Raw genomic sequence first — 21,248 nt, forward strand, 5'->3', positions numbered from 1 at the left:
TATGAGAAATAAACTAATTATTTATGTTTGCCACTCAGGGGCCAAGTTTTGATTACCAAACAAGATTAGTTACATTTTTAATATGTTTTTAAAAAAGTAATTTTATTCAAATGTGTTTAATGCATGACTACTGAGTTTTTGTTTTTTTAAGTTTGTTTTTGTTTTGTGGATTTAGACTTTCTGGAAATGAAGTTAGTACTAGAAATTTAAGGATTCATGGACATTTTTTTGTATTAAGGTTTAACAGAAGTTCAGGTTGAGTTAAATCTCTAAACTTGCAGAAATTTAATGCAACATTTAAACATAAACAATTTCAAGAATTACAATTATCATCAGGAAGTTTCTAACAAACACAAAAAAGTCACAAATGATGTAAAATATAACAAACATTTTAAACAATTGACATCAAAACATTACAAAAACATTCTGTAAATACAAAAAACTTCTTAGTTTCATCATTTTTTGGGTTTTAAACATTTATTTTTGACCCATTTATTTAAAGTATTGCTTTTAAACTTTAGGGTAAATTTATTTTATGATTTGCCTTTTACAGAACAAGTACAAATGATTCATTTTATTGATATTTTTATTCTTGAATCATTGCCTGATGAAAGCGTAGTGACTAAAACTAAAACTTCAAGTTTGGTAGATGTGCCAAAGACTCTTGTTTGTTTTGGAAAATCTAAAATGTAGATGTAGTTTTCACCTCTGAACCCTTTTTTTGCTTTACTAATGTACAAATATTCAACTGTCATAAATTGTAGTATTATCTTTGCTGCATATTTTCTTTTACATCAGAAAGTTCTAAAAATAAATGACAATAAATAAAGTTTTTTCCAAGTTTCTTTGACCGACCTCCGTATCCATCCTTTGTTTTGATGCTTTTCCTCTCAAAGTAATGTGGGATAAAGTAACTGAAAATTAATTTTGTTGATTTTTCTGTCCCCTCAGGGTTCCACTGGGCAGCACCTGCTGATCAATGCCAGAAAAAGTTTAAGTGTTTTTGTGAGATTTTCAGACACAAATAGCTGATATCACATTACAAAGGTGTGACAGGTGATGGGCACCATTCACAAGCTGAAGTGAAACAATAATTCAGCACCACAGATAAATTTAACATGCATCACTTTAAAATAAGTTGTTTTATTTAATGAAATCAACAGAAATCCTGGACGGTTTCAGTAAAACATGATGAGATGAGGTGAAGAAATGTGACCTCAGATCCTCCCGGCGAAACTTCCTTCCTCCAGCTGCTCGTCCCATCTCTGAACCTTCAAGAGGGAAAAGACGAAAAAACGTTAAAATAACATAAAACACATATTTCACAGAAAACAATAAAATCAACAAAAACAGAACACTAAAACCAGACAGGATGCATTTTTATTTATTTGTTATTTTAATCTTAAAAACATCTATAACTTTGTGCTGATTGAGTTGTATATTGTTGTTAAATTTTCCTTCATGTTAATTAAATGCTTTTACTACATGACATCTAAATGCTACATTAGCTTTAGCAGTTTTAAATGACATCAAATTAACAATTAACATCCAATCTGTAAAAACAAAACCTGGTGATTCAAAGTGGGAGTTGGAATCAGTAAATATTTAACTTTATCCCATCTGAGTTCACGTTCTTATATAAATATATAAATGTATGTATTTCTCCCCAGAGGCATACCCAGCCCATGGGACAGAGGCTCGTGTACACTCTCCGGTACCACTCGCAGGGAGCCGGGTCCTGCTGTTTGGCTGACAGAGCTTTGTTACATCTGTGGAAATCTGTCACATAAATATAAACAGAAAGGAGCTTTTGGCTCAGAAGGAATGGGAGCGTTGATTTGACAAAGAGCAGCACACAGAAAACTTCTAGGGATACACGAGACAATAAAAGAATACAAGTATTACAGCGAAAAATGAAATTTAAAACAAAGTGCTGGCTAAAAATGAAAATAAAAGATGTCATAACTCAGTCTGGTTTAAAGGAGTAAAAATAAATCCTTCAGGAGGTTTTAAAAGTGATATCCTGATGAGAAAAGGTAGGTCCACAGGTGCAGCTCGTCTGTGTTTTAACCTCCTCAATACATCCACCACCTTCTGCTCACCTTTACGCTGAATTTTATTCCCTGTGCTAACAAAAACTACGTCCAGGCAAGTAAATAACGAAAGGTTGGAAGCAATAAATCAGCTTTTTCCACACTCAGAGAAGAGCTTCAGAGCTTCAGACACAGAGCGCTGATTAAACAAAATGTTGTATAAATCATGACATGGAAACATCTTCTGCCTCCTTGGATCTCTGGCTCCTCCTTCAGGCAACAAACATTTAGTTTCTTCTTCTACTGTAAAGTGCTCCCTCAGATTTCTTTGTCAAACTGGATTTTAGAAATCATAATAAAGTTTTTAAAGCAAATAGCTTTAATATAATGACAGACAGAGTATAAAATGCTGAGAAACAACCATAAGACCTCCTTGCTGAGGTTAAATCTTCTCTACACGACAGAACATATTCAGATTTACTCAGAACATTATAAAAGAAAGAGGTTTTGTAGTGTGTCATTCAGTTGTTCACAGGTTATTCTAACAGTGTAAAGAGAAACAGTTTATTGAGAAAAGTATGAAACTGTCAGAGTTTTTATGTCTGCTCCAGCAGCTCCGACCTTTAACCCTTAAATGTCAGATTATATAACCTTCATCTGTGTGAGCTGTGAAGTCTGATGGGAAGTGACAGATTCTGGGTTTTATTTATTTATTTAAAACCTTTCAAACCTTACATTACTTTCTGAATGTGCTCAAATGGTGGATAAGGTTGGAAATGCTGCCACTGAGGCAGAGAAATCCAGCTTTTCTGCTGTAAATGTATAGAGTTTACAAACTAAAGCTTAATTAAGCTTCATTTAACTGAGTTTCAGAGGAAAGGAGGAAAAGCTCTGAAATAAAAACAAACAAACATAAATAACTCAAAGCAGACGTCGTGAATCGGTCTTTAAAGTGTGGGAAGCAGTTTTTTTTCTTTACCCAGATAGTTCTGGTAACAGTTGCGGGTCTGGTTGGTGTTGGGGAATCGGGCGTCAAAAGGAGCCGTTCTGTAGTTCTGGATCTTCTCGTTGATCCTGTCAGACATTTTTCAGCTGCTGGAACAAAAACAGATGAACAAATCTTTAATTCATTCAGAAGAAATGTTGACGAGAGAAAAGATTCAGTTTACACCACGTTGCTTTTTTAGATAAAGTGTGTTTAGTTTCCTATAAAAGTCAGTTCAAGATCAAAATAAAATAAAATCTTAAAGTGCTTTATTTACTGTGAGTGCAGACCCGCATTTCAGAATTATGTACTACGCACTACTAAAGTAAAACATGTTTTTATGTTTGATTTCAGAGTTTTCAATGAGAACCGTAATCTATATTTTTATTATTAATAATTAATAATATAAACTATGAGCTATAAAACATTAAGTAAGTATATGAAAGTACTATTTTATTAAAACCAATTGTACAAATACTTATTAGATAAATAAAAAATGTGTAAATTTTGGTTAAATCACCACTGAACAGAAAGTCATTCTCAGATGAAGATCTTATATTAATATATTTTGCTGATGTCCAATTGTTTAATACAAGAAATACCTTTAATAACATCTTCACGACAATAACAGTTTACAAGGATTAATTTTCAGATTAAATTTAGGATTTTTGTTCAGTTTTGTTACTGAATGTGTGAAAATTAAAAATACTTGCTTTAATAGCCAACTGAGTTTTGTTCACCTACATTAATTTAAAGAGATAAATTTAGTAAATAATGTTAAATCTGGTCACGAGACGTCTGTTGATGTGAGGAAGAATCTGAATTAAAATCTGAATAAATACAAGAATTTAAATAAATGTCAGAACATTTAACCGCCTTAATTCAAGTAAGATAAAACACAACTCAGAATATTAAACGATAACAAAAGAAAAATGATAAATAGTCACCTTTATGGAGACAGACGCGGTGGTAATCCCAGAACCTTCTTTAATCTGCTCCCTCACAAAGCATGCTGGGAAAATAATCCACCAGCGCATCAATTTATTGTACAACTCCGCCCTCTGCTGGACGATTTGAAGAAGTGCAACTACAGTAAAATAATGGAGACAGTCTGATGAAAATTACTTTTAATTTACAAACATAAACATGTTAACCATATTTAATATTACAGTTTATTCTTAATAAAAAGAATATTTTGTCAAAGAAGATCTAATATTATTAAAGCTGTAGTTATTTATAAAGCAAAGTCAAGACAAAGTAACTCATCAATCAACCTGACAAATACCTCAGTAATAATATAAATGTTTATTGTGTTTGATGTGATGATAATTTACTCATAATAATTATCTAGAAGAATATAACAGTGGCAAGTTATAGGATAAAAAAAAAACAAGAATAATTCAGAATTCAGATTTAAAGAACACAGATATTGATAAAGTGGACATAAATAAATAAAAAAACTGCAACATTTTAATTAAAAACATTTGAAATAAATAAATAAAGAAGAACTGCAGTGCAGTCTGTTTATCCATGCAAAGAGTCTGAGGAGGAGGGATTATGTAAACTGGAAGAAGAAGAAAAAAAAAAAAAGTGGGAAAGGGTTTAAATCTTGTCTTGTGTCACTGCAGCGTCGCCCTCCTCCTCTCACAGATCCTCCTCAGCTGAGCGGAGCACCTGGAGGAGAACCAGCTCCTCCGGTAGTTTTCTCCCGGGGTGAGTCGACCACACAGCCTGCTGCCCTCTGCTGCCATACCTGGCTCTCGCTCCCAAAACCTGCAAAATAAAATGAACCCCCAACAGACTTTAATCTGTCGCCATGGCAACCAGTCCCACTCCATTATGTAATTGAAGCAGGCTCCCACTGGTTTTTAATCCCCCAAATCGTTGAAAATCCTACAGCTGGAATCCACTGCAAATTAAAGTTTTTTGCAATTACCTCATCATACTTCCATTTACTTTATATTTTAGGTCAATACAGACTATATGAATCAAGATATTTTTAATTTTATTTTGTTGACTTTTATTTGGTTTGATAATTTAATGTAGTAGTAGAAATAAAGAGTTTTTCCGTAATGCTGACCTCCCATTTTCACATAGAAATATTTGATTTACTCGGAGCTGTCTCCGTAGCTGGGTGACCTGACAGGTCAACATGTGATCAAACTGTCATAAGCTTTAAGCCACAGAGATCAGTGACTTCTGGCTCGTTGCACTGCTTGACCCTCCTGAACCCTTCCCTTCCCTGCCTCCTCCTCCTCCTCCTCCTCCTCCTCTTCTTGTCACCACACTCACTGAGGTCTTTCCTCCAGCGGGGTCCCGTCGCTCCACTGCCAGGCCCCGTCCGTGCTGCTCCTCCTCAGGCCGAGCCAGTAGGAGTCTCCCTGTCTCCAAGTCTGAGCCGTTTGAAACAGAAACATCTGAGAAACATGTCAGAAACGAGAGGCGACATTTGAATTTCTCAGTTTCCTCTTCAGTAGGTTTGTTTCATGTTCGTTGGACAGAAAGTGTGATATGTGTACGTTAAACTAAGTGAAAGACAAAACCACAGATGACCTCAGGCAGCTCCACTCCCCCAGACATGAATCTATTTTAAACCAGTCTCACTTATCTTATCTATATCTGGCAACATGTGGCTCCTAACAGCTTATATATCAGAAACAGCATCTCATAAAACCACAATCCTGAAAAAGTTGGGACTTTGTAAAAAATGTAAAAACACAATCCAATTGTTTGCAAATCTCATAAACCCAAATTTTATCCACAGTTTAAAACAGTAAACATGTCAAATGTTAAAACTCAGAAATCCTCACAGTTAGTAGAAAATAAACAAAATGTTTTTTAATTTTATGGCAGCAGCACATCTCAGAAAGTTGGAACAGGGTTTTGTTTATAATCTTAAGCATCTCCATTTCTTCTAACAAACATGTAGGAGCTGAGCTGATGCTCCTCCAAGTTTTTCTGTTTTTGTACCACTTACCTTTACAGCCATTTGTTGATCCTGTCCCAAGTTTCTTTTTTAAATGACCTTACTTTAAAAATATGGTATCATTTCTTAGTTTAAATATTTGATGTTTATGCGATTTGCAAATCATAAAATTCCGTTTTAATTTTCATTTTACACAATATCTGTCAATCACTGTTTCAGAATTGGGTTGTATGTTTACAACTGGAATTATGGAGATTATACAATAAAGTAAAAACAACAACAACAAACAAACAAACAAACAAAAACACACTCATTGACTCTTCATGTTTAACAGCTGAAAGAGTGCTGTGATTATAAATGAACTAAAATTTGTTTTTTGACCAGAAATGTCTTAGAAAAGCCTCTGCGGTGACAGCAGGGGGCAAAGGGGGCTCACCTGCTCCTCCTCAGTCTTGATTGTGGCCACAGCGCCCCCCAGTGACATGCACTGGTACTGACTGCTGATCCAGTCAGCTCTGTCCTCACTGAAGAGGAAACATTTCTGTCCCTGAGGTGTCCAACCAGCCAGACATGGTCTGCAATGTCTTTCTGTTTGAAGAAAGGAAGATCACAATAAAAAGAGGCAGAATAAACCCAGTTCAAGAAAATAAACCTGTTTTATTCTTCTCTTAGCTCCATTAGTCCTCTGTACACTTTAAATACTCTCAAATTTTAACATTTGTATCTGTAAAACTAAACTAGTTTAACTATTTCTAGACATTACCCAAGTTTATTTTTGAAACAACACTGAAGTTATGTCCAAAATTACTTTTTTAATGTTTAAATTAAACTACTTCTGTGCAATCATTAAATAATTCAGTCCAAATAAAAACAAAACAAAAACACTTTTTTGTTTAAAAAATGTTTTAGAAAATAAAGTTTTAATCTAGGCCAAATAAAACTTATACAATAAAAAATTGATGCAATTAATGCTTCAATAATAAGATGGACTTCAAGGACAAAGATGGAGGAGTTTTAGAAATTCAGTAAAGTTTTATGAATGTTGTTTATTTTCAAATTTTTATTAGAAAAGGGGTACCTGATAATCTCAGAAATGGAAGTGAAGTAACTCAGTTTCACTCACACTTTGTATTCATTTTCTCTTAAACTCACCCAACTATATGAATAGCTTCATACTCAACAGAAACACTGAACCATTTATCTATTTTTTCATTCTATTAATAAACCATTATTTTTAACCAGTTTGTTAAAAACAAAACAAAAAAAAAACCCTTAAATGTATACATAATCTAATAACATACAACAATACAACAAGAAAATGTGGTTTCAACAAAGTTAATTTTTTGCTTCTCATATATTGTTAATTATTTGTTCAGCTTACAGATTTGATCTGGAAATTCCTGTTGGAACTTTGTTGCCTTTTAGAAAAACTTAAAAAAAACAAAAAAAACTCTGATTTTAAGCTCTTTTTTTCCCCCTCATTCATCCACTTTTACAAGCAGAAGTTTGTGATATTTTCCAGCCCGTCTCCGTGCAGAAACCCACTCACCTCCGGTGCTGGAGTTGCTGACGGGGCAGTACTGCTTCAGAGCCGGATAGCGGCTGAACAGGAGCTCATGTGAGCGGTTCAGCTTCTCCAGCTGGTTTTTCAGATCTCTCAGTTTGTTTTCCTGCAGGGACGCCTGGGACTGAGACGTCCAGATGATCTGAACCACTGTGGTTTCACACACAACAAGAAAAGAAATATGCAAGTTTTAACATCCAGTCTTCTTCCAATGTGCAAAAATTATTTGTTTGCAGTACAAAACAAAGCAGTTTTACAATAAAGTACCAAAAAAGAAACTGTAAAAAATAGACTTTAAGCTACAAAACTGTTGAAACCCACATCTGTCTCTTAAAGTTAAACATTCATGCAGGCTTCAGTTGTACAAAATACTAAATGTTCAGGAACATAGTTTTCTTTTCTCCTTCCTGTGTTTTGGATTGTAATAATAATGGATAATGGATCAATCCTGAAACATTTTTCAATAAAAAAAACCAAATATCTTTTTTTTTTATATTCTTGAATTGCTAATCTGGCTGTCACCACTTCACAGTATCTTCTATAAAACATACAAGAGGTGGGTAGTTTATTTTTTCATCTAATACATAATCTGTAAATGTTATGCAAATACAATGGAAAAAAAAATCAAAAATCTATTATTTTGAAGGTGAATGCATGTTTGAGAGATCAGCAGTGCAGAATCTACACGACTGTAGAAAATAAATCTGTTCAGATGATTCATCAGCGTGGGCGACCACATTTGTGACGTACATCAAGAAAACAAACAAGCGTCAGTGCTTGACCCTCAGGGTGAAAGAGCAAATAAGTCTCCTAAAATCACTAAATACTTCGACAAGTAACATTATGACCTTTAACTTCACTAAAATCAGGGAAAATCTTCTGAAAGGTTGATGTTTGAATTTTATGGAGAACTTTGAGAAACTAGTAAAATCAATGACCACTGAGGCTTTGTCTGTATACTTGTACCCCAGTCACCGTGAGGTGGTATTATTCTCTTAAATAAAACGACAAACTCACAGCAGAGTGTCTGCAGCAGAGTCACCATGGTGAGCAGGAAGCAGAGCAGAGACAAGTAATGAGCGACGAGTCTGCAGTCACTGAGTGAACCTGAGAGACAACAGCATGGACAGAAAGGAACATTATTGTCATAAAAAATGTCATTTCATCAAACCAAAACACTCAGTTCACCCAAATCTGCCCACATTTTACCACTTACCTCTGAAAGAAACCAGCCATGCTGATAGTTTGATTTTGGAGAAACAAGCAGATGACATTTGAGCCACATCCTTGCAGTGAGGTTTGCAGATTAATTTAAGGATCTGGTAAAATGTTTCTGCAAAGAATGCCAAAAATCATGTTTGGATCACAAATTAAACTTGTCTTAGCTGTTAAAAATAAGTTGCTTCCTAAAAGATCAAATGCAACCAAAACTATCAGCATGGCCAGAAACCACTGGGGGTAAACTGGGTTTGCAGAAGTATTTTTATTATAAACTGTATTGTTGTTTAGAACAATAAATTCAAACTGAATTGAACGGTGAACGCTGAGTGCTGAATGACTTTTGCTGCAGAAGATGAAACTGAATTATTAAAGCTAAAAGGAGCAAAACACTAGCTAAAAGACAAAAAGTAGCAAAAATGCTCTCAAGACAGTAACTAAAAATAGCAAAATACTAGCTAAAAGCTAAAAGTAACAAAACAGTGAAAATGTGTTAAAAGTGACAAAAGGCTGGTAGCAAATGGGTATCTAAAAGCTAAAATTAGCAAACAAGAGCTAAATGCTAAAAGTAGCAAAAGGCTCAATAAAAGCTGAACGTTACAAAAGGCTAGCTAAAAGCTAAGAGTGGCAGAAAATTAGCTAAAAACTAAAAGTTGCATAAGACGACAAAGCAAGCTGAACAAGAGCACTGAGGCAGGTTTCAAAGAGGAAAAAATGTTTTTTGAAGGAATTTTCAATTTATTTCTAGTGGGAAAATATTTGTAAATATAGTCATAAAATATTTTGAAAAATCTAAATGTTACAAAAACCAAAAGTAATAGTTTTTATTTCCTGAATGAGCCGAGCGCTTTGATGGCTAAAAATGGCTTAAAGTGCGCTCATGTAGTTTGATTGCACGAAACATGAAAACAATCATGTGAATGAGCTCATTATTGAAATAATTAGCAAACACTTATGTTTTTGCAGTATTCTTCTAAAAGACACTTGACCCTAATAAACACATTTTGATAGAATGATATCCTATCTAAAACACGTTAATGAACAATCCACCAACAGGACGTGATCATTTGTCACGATAAAAACTCACTGTTTTCAGTTGTTCAAGAGCAAACACTGACATGATCCACGCTAAATTTCAGAAACAAAGAAAGTTAAATTACTTTTGTCTGCAGCAGGTTCAAGGTTTTCTTCTTCCAGGAAAGTCGATCCATTATTCACTCCCATGCTGATCCAACAGAGAATCCACACCCAGGTGAAGTTTAAACGTTTTGGGACATTAATGTTTAACTTCTGTGTGTTTAACTAGCTCCCTGAATCAATTGAAACCCCAAAGAGCCCAGCTGCAGGCACAAAGGACAACCCGGAGTGTGATGGTAAATTATGAGTTTTATCTTGAATAAAAATGTAAATAGAGGCTTCGCTGCAGCCGGATGCAAAGAAGAGCCGAGTCTGATAAGGAGGCAAGTCTCACAGGAAGAGACACTTTCAAGAGGATGTCTGCTTTAAGAAAACACACGACACTGATGTAGGCTTCTGATTCAGCAGGTCTTTAAAGTGCTATTCCCAACTTTGTGTGTGTGCACCATTTTGATGAGCTCTAACTGTTTAAAAACGACACAAACAGTTAAAACCTGGAAAACATTGTTTTACACTAACAGAATCTCCAAAACTTTGCAAAGCTTTTATTCTATTTGTTAAAGTTCATTTAGGGGTTGTTTTAGTTTGTTTGTTTTGGGGTCTGGCCCTGAATGAAGGAAGTTGAAACGATGTGTCGCTGAGAAAACGGCTTCACTTCTCTTCCAACAACAATAAAAAAAACTCAAGATGATGTAAAATGTGTTGAGTTAATCTAAATATTTAAAAGCTGGACGGTTTACTGGCAGTTTGTTTCTGATATTTTCTGAGTTTGCAAACAAAAATGACTAAATCAGTTTGGTTTAAGGTCCTTTGGGGCTTTGGGGTCCTTATGAAGCATAAAGAAATTAGTTTAATATTATAAATTGTTTTATTTAAAATCTTTACATATGTACAAATACTTACCAATATTCATTGAACATCATCTTTCAGATTTAAGTTTTACAGCTCTCTCTATATTTTTGGCTTACACACGAGGGAGGGAATGTTTTTTAAACACTCTGTAATACTTCTTTATATTTACAGCAAAAGACATAAAAATAAACAAGACAAATGCTATCAAATGTTAGAACATACACCAAAGGCGAGAATAAAAACTGTACTTCTCATTTGAATAGCAAGAATAAACTTATATATAATACATTTCTAGACATTATTTTAGGTCTAAAGGAGAAAAACAGAAAAAAAAAGTTTCAAATAAACACATATGGCCCACTAACCAGGAGAGAGAAATAAACAAAAACAAAAACAGGAGAAGGAAATCAAAGTGCTTATTACTTTGGCATTACAAAGAAGGGTTTTGCAAATATTTACAGCAAAGGATTTAAAATGCTGTTGCCCAAATGTTGGGAGATTTTATCAACATGAGAACAATAGATATCCTTGTTTTACGCTCAACAAAGACAGGTCAACACAAGGCAGCCTGACTCTGAGTGGACCTGGAACAGAGCAGTTTATCACCAAAACTGGACTCTATAAACAGAAATCAAGTAGACATTAGGAAAACCCTATGTTCCTTTTTACTTATATGCTATGTGACAAATAATATTTAATAATTTAAAACAAGATATCAGTTAAAGTGTAATAGTACAAAAAGCTTTTTTTTCATAATAAAAACTTGCGAGTCAAGCGTTAACAACTGGCATGGGATCAGGAATGCCTTCTCGGTTCTTCACTGTCTCTGAGCGTGTGTAGGTCTGTATGTGTTGGTTTGAGCTGGTTGGAAATAGGCAGGATCAGATCAGGTGTTCACAGGTAAATCCCCGCCGTAAGCCACCGGTTGATCGGGAGACATCGGCATTATGGTGCTGACACGTTGAGGGCAGGTTAACCTCTACTGATGCCGTTCCGTGGCTTGACGCCATCGTGTGACACCTGACTTTCAACTGTTTTGCTATTACATAAGAAACCTCCGACAGCAATCCACTTACAGAAAGAACAAATCGACAAAATGCACATTACATTTTTAAATTAAATAAAACTTTTAATTTTCCTTTCTAGAAAAACCCTGCATTAGTTTCAATATGAAATACTAATATTATGTGTAAAAAAAACAACATTATTAAGTCATGCTATGTCCATGTCAAACTCAATCTGCACTGTACAAAAAAATATCCTGCAGCAACATCATCACTACAGGTGCCGTATGCATGTTTCTTTTCTTGTTCCTGTTAGTTTCCTTTCCCCCTCTGTAATGTTTATGTCGGTCGCAGCGAGCTAGTTAACAGCAGCCAGCAACCTCTGGAGCTGTTCTGTTGAAAGGAAATCCAATTATGTGTGAAGAATCCCTCAGAGCAGCCGCAGTCGTGACCATACAGGCAGTAAATCTGGAGCTTCGTGCTCTTGGAGCTTTTAAAGCCGTCCTGCTAAGAACACGGAAGAGAAGATGTAGGTGGAGAAGGCAGAAAGATTATATTTTTCCACTCTCCATCCATTTTTGACACATGCATTTTGTTATATGATCCCACAGCTCTGCTTGTGGGGGGTTCAGTGTTTGTCTTTAGTGGCAAGGGTCGAAAGGAAGCTCAGCAAGCCCTCCGTGAACTTCTACCCATTCTTCAGACCATGACATGACGTCACCCACGAGGTGGCCTCCACAGGTCGCCTGGGTGTGAATCTCATTGGCTGTCAGGACTCTGGACCAGAACTGGAGATCTGATAACTCTCCAGTGAAGGACTGAGTGACGTCGAAACGACCTCCCATTGTATCCTGTGGAGAAATGGGAAAAGATTGTTAAATTATTTCAAATGTTGAACAAATGAGGAAAGCAAATAAAGAAGAAAATGCCCTTAAAATGATAAAACATGCAATTTACACAACAAACGTTTTATTTTACTTGAAATGTGGCAACTGCTTTTCATGAAGCATCTAAAATACTCCATTGTAGCACATTCAAATGTCAGTTTCTTATCTTCTGTAAACAATTAAGATTAGTCTTTTCCATTTTAGAAATCATTTTTAATTACCTAACATTTAGCTGAGAGACTAGGATTCTGATGAAAGAGATTTTTTGTTTTCAGTTAGCATGAGACATCAAGCCAAGCTGATAATTTTTCTAAATGTGTCTCATTAATTGTGTCTTTATAGGTACACTATATTATGAAAACAAACAAACTTATTCTAGCCTTTGATAGCTTCGATTTATTGTAAAAATCTTAACAAACGCAGACTGATACGAGGGATGGAGGGGCTTAGTCGAATTTTTGATGCATCGCTATGTGTTAAAAATGTCAAAAGCTGATTCTTACTTAATGTTAATATTTGTCATCTTGAGAAACACAAAAGGCAGAACATCTGAATTGTAGAAGCGCAGCACTCAGAAAGTTCATGGCGTGCACACAACAGAAAACAGAATATGAGATGGCTGATTGAGACATACAAATGGCACCTTCTGCACTGAAAGCCAGTGATTGGAAGAAAAAATGACATTAACAAGAGCAACTTGATATGCAAGTTGTGTACACATTTAGCCACCACTGTTAATCAGAGGACCATTGAGTGAGCAACGTCAAGGTTTCCACTTAACTCAGAAAAGACAAAGTGAATCACAAACTCTACTGCAACTTTTAATGTGAACGATTTGTGGCTGCATTAAGTTGTTGAAAGCCAGAGCTTGTGCACTCTGTTGCACCCTTTGGATCTGCAATAGTGATAATGACAATGATGATCATCCTATGTTAAAGCTATACTAACACAGCCATTCCCACACTCCAGAACAAGACCAAAAACAAAGATGTAGAAAGTGGGTCAGACAGCTCTAACGTGTGATGCTTGAACATTTATTGCCACCGAATCTTATGACACTGTACTCAGTATTTTGACTCATTTTTTGTCTTCTTTGAATAAAACCGGTTTAAACTGCAGTATAGTTTTTGTTTATCTTAGGTCTGTGCTCAGGATTTTGTTTGAAGTGTATTTATAGATGAACTGACATAGATCGATAATAATTTTATAATGACATTGTATCCCTCTGAATCATAACTGAATTAAATTGTGAGGTGCTTAAAGATTCCCACTCCTACACATCCATTGTTAGAAAGCCCGCTGATTGACTGACCTGCTCCTGACCCAAGATAAAGATCCCTCCTGGTTGTATGGGGTGCCAGGCTGACAGATTCTGTCCAGCACCTTTCTTCACACCATCCTGATAGGCCTCCCAAACTCCATCCCTTGTTGACCATGTCACACAGACATGATGCCACTTTCCGTCCATTATATTTATTGGCAATGTCACCGCCTGACAAACAAATGAGAAGAAAAACATTAAGTGAGAAAGACAACAATCACCCACAAATAAACAACCACCCTATATTTTGTGTACCTCAAGGATCTATATTTGTAGCCTCTCATATACAATGTTTTAACTCTTCAAGTTTGGCTATACTTGTGTTTTATGTAAAAAAAAAAAAAAAAGCAAAACAACAACAACAAAAAACAAAACAAACAAACATTATCTCTACTCAACACATTTCCTTAGACACTAGAAAATTAATTTACTACAGACCATCTCCTTTTGTCATCAATTAATTTGATCACAGCCCCATATGTGACTCACAAACAACAAGCATGACAGTTTATCTCCCCGGTCTCTCCTACAAACAATTAGGTCAGCCAGTACAAGACAATAACAAGATTAATTGCTTTGCTGATTTGTCTGTTGACATCACTTCACCCAGTTCTGAGGCAAGTAATGAACAAACGGAGCCATCTGTCTTCCGTTCAAGGGTAGAATTGTTATTAGCTTTTCGGAGAAAAAAAGTTTAAGGAGTTAACAGAATAATTTAATTCTTTATGTGTCAGCAATTTATTTTTGGGTCAATGTCACCTAAGCTAAGACATCTAGGGCCATTTCTGTCCAGAACAAATGAATTACTGTGTCAGTCTTTTGGATTCCTAATGAAGCACTCTTTAAGAAATATAAATTACAGAAAACCAAAAATCTTTCTTTAAATCTTGATTGTTAGAATCTGGTGACTTGACAATTGAGCAATTTGTTGTGTTAATTTGTGCAGCTAAAAGTACTAAATATGTCATTTTATAAAGCAACTTTTAGACACTGTTCTTCTGAACTGCGACATAGAAAGTGAATTGTCCCATCGCTGAGATTGCAGTTTGATGTAGCGACATGTCAGTTTGAAACAAACTTTATGGCTCATGTTTCTGTACAACACTACAATACATTGCAGTTACCTTGTCGTTAATGAGCAGCTCCATGGGGTTGCTGCCCCATTCCATAAGCACCAGCTCATTAGCTTGCCCGGGCACAGCGTAGGAGATGGGCGTGCCAAGGCCAGGACCTTCCCTAGGCTTTAGCCACAGACAGATGGTAAGGGCGAAAATCTCATTGACCACTGATTGCTTCATCCTGGCGTACATGTAATTGGTTCTCATTGGAAAATCAAGCAGAAAAGCACTGGGACTCTTAAGCTTCTTGTGATTTCCTGTAAAGATTAAGAAAAAAAACAATTAGATTCATGCAATTAATCCTAAAGGAAACAACAACAGCAACACTAGTGTGTTATTGAAAGTCCAATGGTTTCGTTGGGCATGCTGAAGGGATTTAGTAGATCACCTGTCTGACCCAGTACCTTCTATAATTTCTTCAGCTGACATGGCCAGTTTTGTTGTGTTTTGGCAGTTTAGATTTAAGTCTGAAAAACTAGGGGGCTTGTTGTTTTAGACATTTGATCGTGCACACAATTAGAAAGAAAAAAATAGACCTGCCTTAAAACAAGTGCATTCTCTCACAACACCCATGCACATTATATATTGATTTCCTCTGCACTAACAGTCATGGGCTGATTTGCATAATGTACTAATGAAGTGTGTGCATGATAGAAATCTCTTGCAGAAATAAAGTACCTTAAAAGCTATATTTTTAAATATGAGCATGAATCCAATTATTTTTGTTTCTCACTTGCTTTTAATGTTATTATGATACTGGGACAAGGTAAAAGATAAAACAATATGCTCATACTTTCAGTTGCTCTAACTCAAATGAGACTAAGCAACAATACACACTTGTGTGTGTGTGTGCAGTGTGTATGTGTGTATAACATGTATACCTTGGTCATTGCTGTGGTGTAGTTGGCTGAGAACTGTTTCCAGCTTGCTGTGATTGGTGCCCTGTAAACCTGTCTCCTTACTAGTAAAAGGAAGGTGCTGTGGATGATCGTTGTCATAATGGTGGTCATTTCCATGGTGATGGTTTCCATGGTGATCTCCATGGTGGTCAGTTCCATGGTGGCTAGTTCCATGATGGTCTCCATAGTGGCCATCATGATGTTTGTCATAGTGTCCATGGTGATAACTATGGTGAGGGTCATGATGAGTGCTATCGTGATGGTTATTGTGGTGGCCATTGTGGTAGCTGCTGTGATGGTTGTCATGGTGACCATAATGATGGCCATGGAGCCTGTCGTAGTGGTGGTCATGATATGGATTGTCATGATGACTGCTGTGATGGTGGTATATGTGGCTACCATGGTGGTTGCTGTGGTGGCCATTGTGGTGGTCTTCATGGTGACCAGTGCCATGGTGGTCATAATGGTGGCCATGAGGATGGCCAGTGTTGTAATGGTCATCATGGTGGCCATGAAGATGGCCAGTGGCATGGTGGCCACTGTGGTGATTATAATTATGGCCAATATTGTGGCTGCTGCTGTGGTTACTGTCATGATGGTCAACATGATGATGTCCATGGTGATCGTTATGATGAGTGGACACATGTTGGTCTCTGTAGTAACTGTGTAATTGCTCTTCTAAAGAACTGATCTTCCTCTGAAGAAGTTCTCTCAGGGAGCTTGAGTAGGAGCTGGAGGAGTTCCTGGCCTATAGACACAAAAAACAGTGATTAGAAATGTTTCCAAGAGCCTGTACAGGTTGGAAATATCTTCTCTTGTTTTGTCCAAAAGAAAAAAGTAAACGTACATCATAAAATTATAAAAAGGACTAAGGAGCCACAATGTATTTGCTGCAAATTGAGTAAGGAAGAACTGGGGTATGGCATTCAAAAGTTCAGTAAAAAAAAACACTTCAGCTTTAAGTTTATTCTTCTTCCTCTCTACTGTGCTTGTTCTCAACTTCCTCACCGGCAAATCCGGCTTTGTTCCCTGCTAGCACACGCCATGAATAATAGCTTCGTCAGGGTGGATAAACATAATTGAAGGTGAGGCTGGCTAGCACCCTTCGGTGCACGACCAGAGGCTGGTAGTGTAGACATCTTGTTAAAGGAGGGAGTGACACAAAGTAAATCCTGGCACCGCTTGTGTTTTGTCTGGCACCTTGCAGGGACATTGAAGGAGATTTCTCACAGCAAATTCCTTGAGTGTATTCTGAGAACACCTGCATTATTAGGACTCCCAGACAAGTAGATGTAGATGTTTGCCAAGGTGATACCAGGGGTCACAAAATGTGAGACAGCACAAGCACATAAATGTCTTTACAGATGTTTGGGAAGAAGGTCAAAAATCTACCACACTTCTTTATGACAATGCATCATAAACAATGTTCACAAAACAAACGTGTTTTAAACAATAAACTGAGCTACAAATGTACTCATTTAAAGGTAAAGATTTGTAAGTAACAAAAATACAAACTTTACTTTACAAGTGAAAGATTTTTAGCCATCATTAATGTTTGTTTTATTTTACAATTTGAAACAACTGGACATCAGTTTTTAACTGATCAAAAATAGTGCATTTCTAAGAAAGAATTTCCTTTACAAACAAAAGGGGTTTTAATTATTTAAAGTCAAATTTTTGACTACATATAAAAAAGCCACTGTCTATTGTTCCAAGAGGCAACATGTGTTGAAATAAAGTTGTATTTTTCATACCTTGTAGTTCTGCTAGTGTAATTTCTAAAAGAATTAATTTATCTGCGCAAGTCTTCAAGTAGTTAGTTTGGTAAATGCAACAGGTTGTTTCTTCAAACCTTATGATAAGTGTTTTTCTGAGGAAAAAATGCCATAGAGACAATGAAATATCAGTCAAAAACGACTTTTGAATTGGTTCAGGCATACATCAATATCCAATAGACAATTGCCAAAGCCTTCACTACTCAAAATAATTTTTATGTCCAACTGACTTTTAGCTTAAGCTCGACTATGGTGTTACATTCAAAAGCACCTTAGAATTCATTGTCTTTAACTCACCTGCAAGTTTTCCAGCCTTTCTTTTAAAGTTTGCAGTGTTTTTCCTGTCTGTTCAGCAGAAAAGGAGCTGAATTTGCTGTATGATGACCCCTTTGGTTGTTCTAGTTCCGTTTCATGACTGCTGGTGGAGTGGTGGAGCTCGCTGCCATGATGTGTTGAGGGCCCATGATGCAACGATGATGGTCCATGATGACTGTCGGGAAGGCTGCCATGATGGCTGTCATGATGGCTGCCGTGATGGATGTCATGATGGCTGACATGATGGCCATCAGGATGGCTGCCATGATGGCTGTCATGATGGCTGCCATGATGGATGCCGTGAAGGCTGCCATGATGCATTTCATGATGGTTGCCATGATGGCTGGCATGATGGCTGTCGTGATGGGTACCATGATGGCTACCATGATGGCTGTCATGATGGCTGTCATGATGTCCATGGTGATCATCGGGGTGACTATTATGGTTGGCAAGATGACTGTTGTGGTGAGTGCCGTAATGACTGTATTTTTCATGGTGGTTGTCATGATGACTGGTGCTATGATGACCCCCATAGCCTTCGCACAAGGTGAGCTTGGCAGTAAGTTCTCTGATGGTCTCCCGCTGGTCCAGGATGGTTTCCTTCTGCCTCACAAGGCTCTCACGCAGGTGCAAAATAGTAGTTTGAGCCTCATCAGACATGAAGGACCGATGGCTGCCACCACTGTTGTCATTACTCTGGCTGTTACTGTTCGGCCCATGGGCCACAGTGGGTGGTGGGTAGCAACTAGGGTCTGCCTCTGGAGGGATTGGAGTACAAATAAATTTGGGGCTAATTCCATAGTCATGTTCCTTGCCAGGCATACCTGCTGCAGCAGCACATGACAGGAAGTAATAGAAAATTATAGAGCGCAGAGGAATAAGGAAAAACCTCAAAGAGTGTCCAATCCATTGCTGGTGTTTTGCAAGAGAAGGCGTGAGGCTCAATGGACCATTGTCTCTGGCCATAATTGGTTGGAATGACACGAATTTCTGGAAAATTTACTGTTTTCAGATATATTAGTTTTGCAGATGAGAAAACCATGAATGGAGATAATTTGAGTTGGGACATAACATGTCAACAAAAATGCTGCAGATGAAATCTCCTCTCAGACAGCATAAAAGATAATAAGTAAAATGGACTTAAATAGTTTCAGAGGTTCAAAAATACTGATATCATAATCTTTATCTGTTGTCTTCAAGACAACCTTGAGGAGTCAGGCAAAGTTTCTTGGCTTCATAGTGATTTCACAGGCTAAGAGAGCTTGGCTGATGTATCTTAATAGGATCTTCTACCCACTCAGGGATCAGGTGTTGGTCCAATGCCAGACAAGTGATCACTCTTGGCTCCAAGAACTTCCTGCACTTGACATCTGAGGATAATCCATTTAACTTCAGCATATAAACATCCACCAAATCCAAGTGAAACACTTCCTATTGGAGACAGAGAAAACAAAAAAACGAAATTAAAATTCAAGAGAACAAAGGCCTTAATGCAACTGTATTAACCAACTAAAGAAACAAAGCACTGATAATAATTTGTAATATTTTAGACTTGGACCATATTCAAATGATTCAAACTAACTGTCAAAAGCAAAGAAAGGAAATTAAACAAAATAAGAGTTTGATAAGGTTCAAAGTATAAGAGAAAAAAAGTAGAATATTGCTCAAAATGTGGTTGTATAGATAACCATTTATATTTCAGTTTATCACTCCTTTAATCCACCAATGTCACTTGTTTAGGGCAAAGTGAATATAGGATAAGATCAGTGACGTGCAGGTAGACAGTGCCAAGGGGAGGTTGGTGGGGGTGATCTTCAGGTCTACAGCAGGTCAGAGCTAATTATTTTGACCTTAAAATCCAGTAATTTGCAGAATGAAAGCTTGTGTTTATACAAAACACTGACATTCCTACCAGTGTTTTATGAATAAAGGTAAAAGCTCCTCCATGCTTGGCTCTACATGCGACGAAATCTCTGATTGTTTATTTATTAAGAATCAAACAAATCAAATTCTGTCTAGGGATGAAAAAATGTGACCATTTTATATGTAATCTATCAGGGAAACAAGTTTAGGATTTTAATAAACTCAACAACAGTTCAGTTATATTTATGGCTTAATGTGCATGTCATTACTAGTTGATCTTCTAAAAAAATACCTTTATCAGGAAGTATGAGATAGGTCGAATGTCTAAAGTCTTTCATTTATGAAACAACGAGAGTTGAATGTCCAGCAGACTCACCACAGAGCTGGATGCAATGCCAAGAAGAAAAAGTTTCAGAACACATAAGCTGTTTTTCCTTCTAAGCTCCTTATCTTTATAGCCTATCACTAGTTTAAACACCCAATGAGACCATGAAGTGCAAACAACTGAGTCTCACAGTCGTTTCTTTGACATTGTCCTCATGAGAAAAATAAATTAAAATGCAGTACAAAAACCAAACAAACACAATGATTCAAATGTATGTGATAGTATGCAATTTTTGTTTGATGTTTAAATAATAACTTTACTTACTTTTTTCAAAAACACCAAATATCTAATGGACTTTGAGTTATTAAGGAGGTTTTCTCGTTTATAGTTGAAACACGGAAACGTTTAAAAAAGCAGGCAGCAGACAAGAGACTTAACTTGACATCAAGCCCTGCTGTCTGATACTTAAAGACAACATTAGAGGAGATTTAGGAGACATGATACTTTGGTGCGACACATGGTATCCCACACAAGTCTGAAGAGCATCATAATGCATATGACTAAAATCAATTCACCTATTTTACTGCAAGAAAAAAGCTGTGATGCTAACTGATATTGAAGTGTACTACAGTCACCATCTTATCTGATCCAATTCACACCTAATGCGGAGTTTAGGGTTGCAAATGTGTTCTTCAGAAGCAGAAAAAAGTTATACCCAACAGAATATGGCATTTGTTTCACATTAAAACTCCCCTTTTTGTCTCTGTTGATCTGCAATCATTCATTTGTTGCTACACAGTTTAGCTTGATGGAAATTTAATGAAAAGGAAACTTGCAAATTGAATCAAAATTTCTTGGCTTTTCTTTTTTTCTTTCTTGTAAAAAAAGAATAAGAACTGTGCACTCCTACAGTATTTCCTACAGTAAAAAGAAAAATTTAAGAGTAAAATAATGCACATCTGATTTTCCATAAAAAGTAAAAAATGCAAGGTGGCACAATGCATGAACTTATTATAACGAATAAAG

At 36.4% G+C, this 21,248-nt stretch overlaps 3 protein-coding genes across 3 annotated transcripts; all 3 read right to left on the reverse strand.

The window, feature by feature from the left end:
• Positions 1-1,123: 1,123 nt before the first annotated feature.
• Positions 1,124-4,050, reverse strand: LOC108242622 (cytochrome c oxidase subunit 6B1). Its single transcript, XM_017427585.3, has 4 exons — positions 3,966-4,050; positions 3,013-3,128; positions 1,679-1,779; positions 1,124-1,271 (listed from the first exon to the last, which is right to left on the reverse strand). Exons 2-4 carry the CDS (start codon positions 3,116-3,118, stop codon positions 1,218-1,220), a joined length of 261 nt encoding a protein of 86 aa, XP_017283074.1. The 5' UTR covers positions 3,119-3,128; positions 3,966-4,050; the 3' UTR covers positions 1,124-1,217.
• An 80-nt stretch (positions 4,051-4,130) lies between these two features.
• Positions 4,131-9,950, reverse strand: LOC108242651 (C-type lectin domain family 6 member A-like). The gene is made up of 6 exons (XM_017427616.3): positions 9,887-9,950; positions 8,526-8,615; positions 7,494-7,658; positions 6,381-6,532; positions 5,311-5,435; positions 4,131-4,791 (listed from the first exon to the last, which is right to left on the reverse strand). The coding sequence occupies exons 1-6, from the start codon at positions 9,948-9,950 to the stop codon at positions 4,638-4,640; spliced, it is 750 nt and encodes a 249-aa protein (XP_017283105.1). The 3' UTR covers positions 4,131-4,637.
• A 762-nt stretch (positions 9,951-10,712) lies between these two features.
• Positions 10,713-19,459, reverse strand: LOC108242619 (GATA zinc finger domain-containing protein 14). The gene is made up of 5 exons (XM_017427581.3): positions 18,017-19,459; positions 15,927-16,692; positions 15,052-15,302; positions 13,919-14,098; positions 10,713-12,570 (listed from the first exon to the last, which is right to left on the reverse strand). Exons 1-5 carry the CDS (start codon positions 18,998-19,000, stop codon positions 12,361-12,363), a joined length of 2,391 nt encoding a protein of 796 aa, XP_017283070.1. The 5' UTR covers positions 19,001-19,459; the 3' UTR covers positions 10,713-12,360.
• Between the last annotated feature and the right edge of the window lie 1,789 nt (positions 19,460-21,248).

This window comes from Kryptolebias marmoratus, linkage group LG5 (genome assembly GCF_001649575.2).
Source record: "Kryptolebias marmoratus isolate JLee-2015 linkage group LG5, ASM164957v2, whole genome shotgun sequence".
In the NCBI taxonomy this organism is placed as follows: Eukaryota; Metazoa; Chordata; class Actinopteri; order Cyprinodontiformes; family Rivulidae; genus Kryptolebias; species Kryptolebias marmoratus.

Coding starts and splice junctions, on each gene's coding strand:
- LOC108242622 (XM_017427585.3), bottom strand. CDS start 3,118: ATGTCTGACAGGATCAACGAGAAGATCCAGAACTACAGAACGGCTCCT. Junction 1,780..3,012: donor CTGTTACCAGAACTATCTGG/GTAAAGAAAAAA, acceptor TTTATGTGACAG/ATTTCCACAGATGTAACAAA. Junction 1,272..1,678: donor GCCTCTGTCCCATGGGCTGG/GTATGCCTCTGG, acceptor TCCCTCTTGAAG/GTTCAGAGATGGGACGAGCA.
- LOC108242619 (XM_017427581.3), bottom strand. CDS start 19,000: ATGGCCAGAGACAATGGTCCATTGAGCCTCACGCCTTCTCTTGCAAAA. Junction 16,693..18,016: donor AAAGGCTGGAAAACTTGCAG/GTGAGTTAAAGA, acceptor TTGTGTCTATAG/GCCAGGAACTCCTCCAGCTC. Junction 12,571..13,918: donor TTATCTTGGGTCAGGAGCAG/GTCAGTCAATCA, acceptor ATTTCTCCACAG/GATACAATGGGAGGTCGTTT.
- LOC108242651 (XM_017427616.3), bottom strand. CDS start 9,950: ATGGGAGTGAATAATGGATCGACTTTCCTGGAAGAAGAAAACCTTGAA. Junction 6,533..7,493: donor CAGCAACTCCAGCACCGGAG/GTGAGTGGGTTT, acceptor TTCTTCAAACAG/AAAGACATTGCAGACCATGT. Junction 4,792..5,310: donor CCGCTGGAGGAAAGACCTCA/GTGAGTGTGGTG, acceptor TTTATTTTGCAG/GTTTTGGGAGCGAGAGCCAG.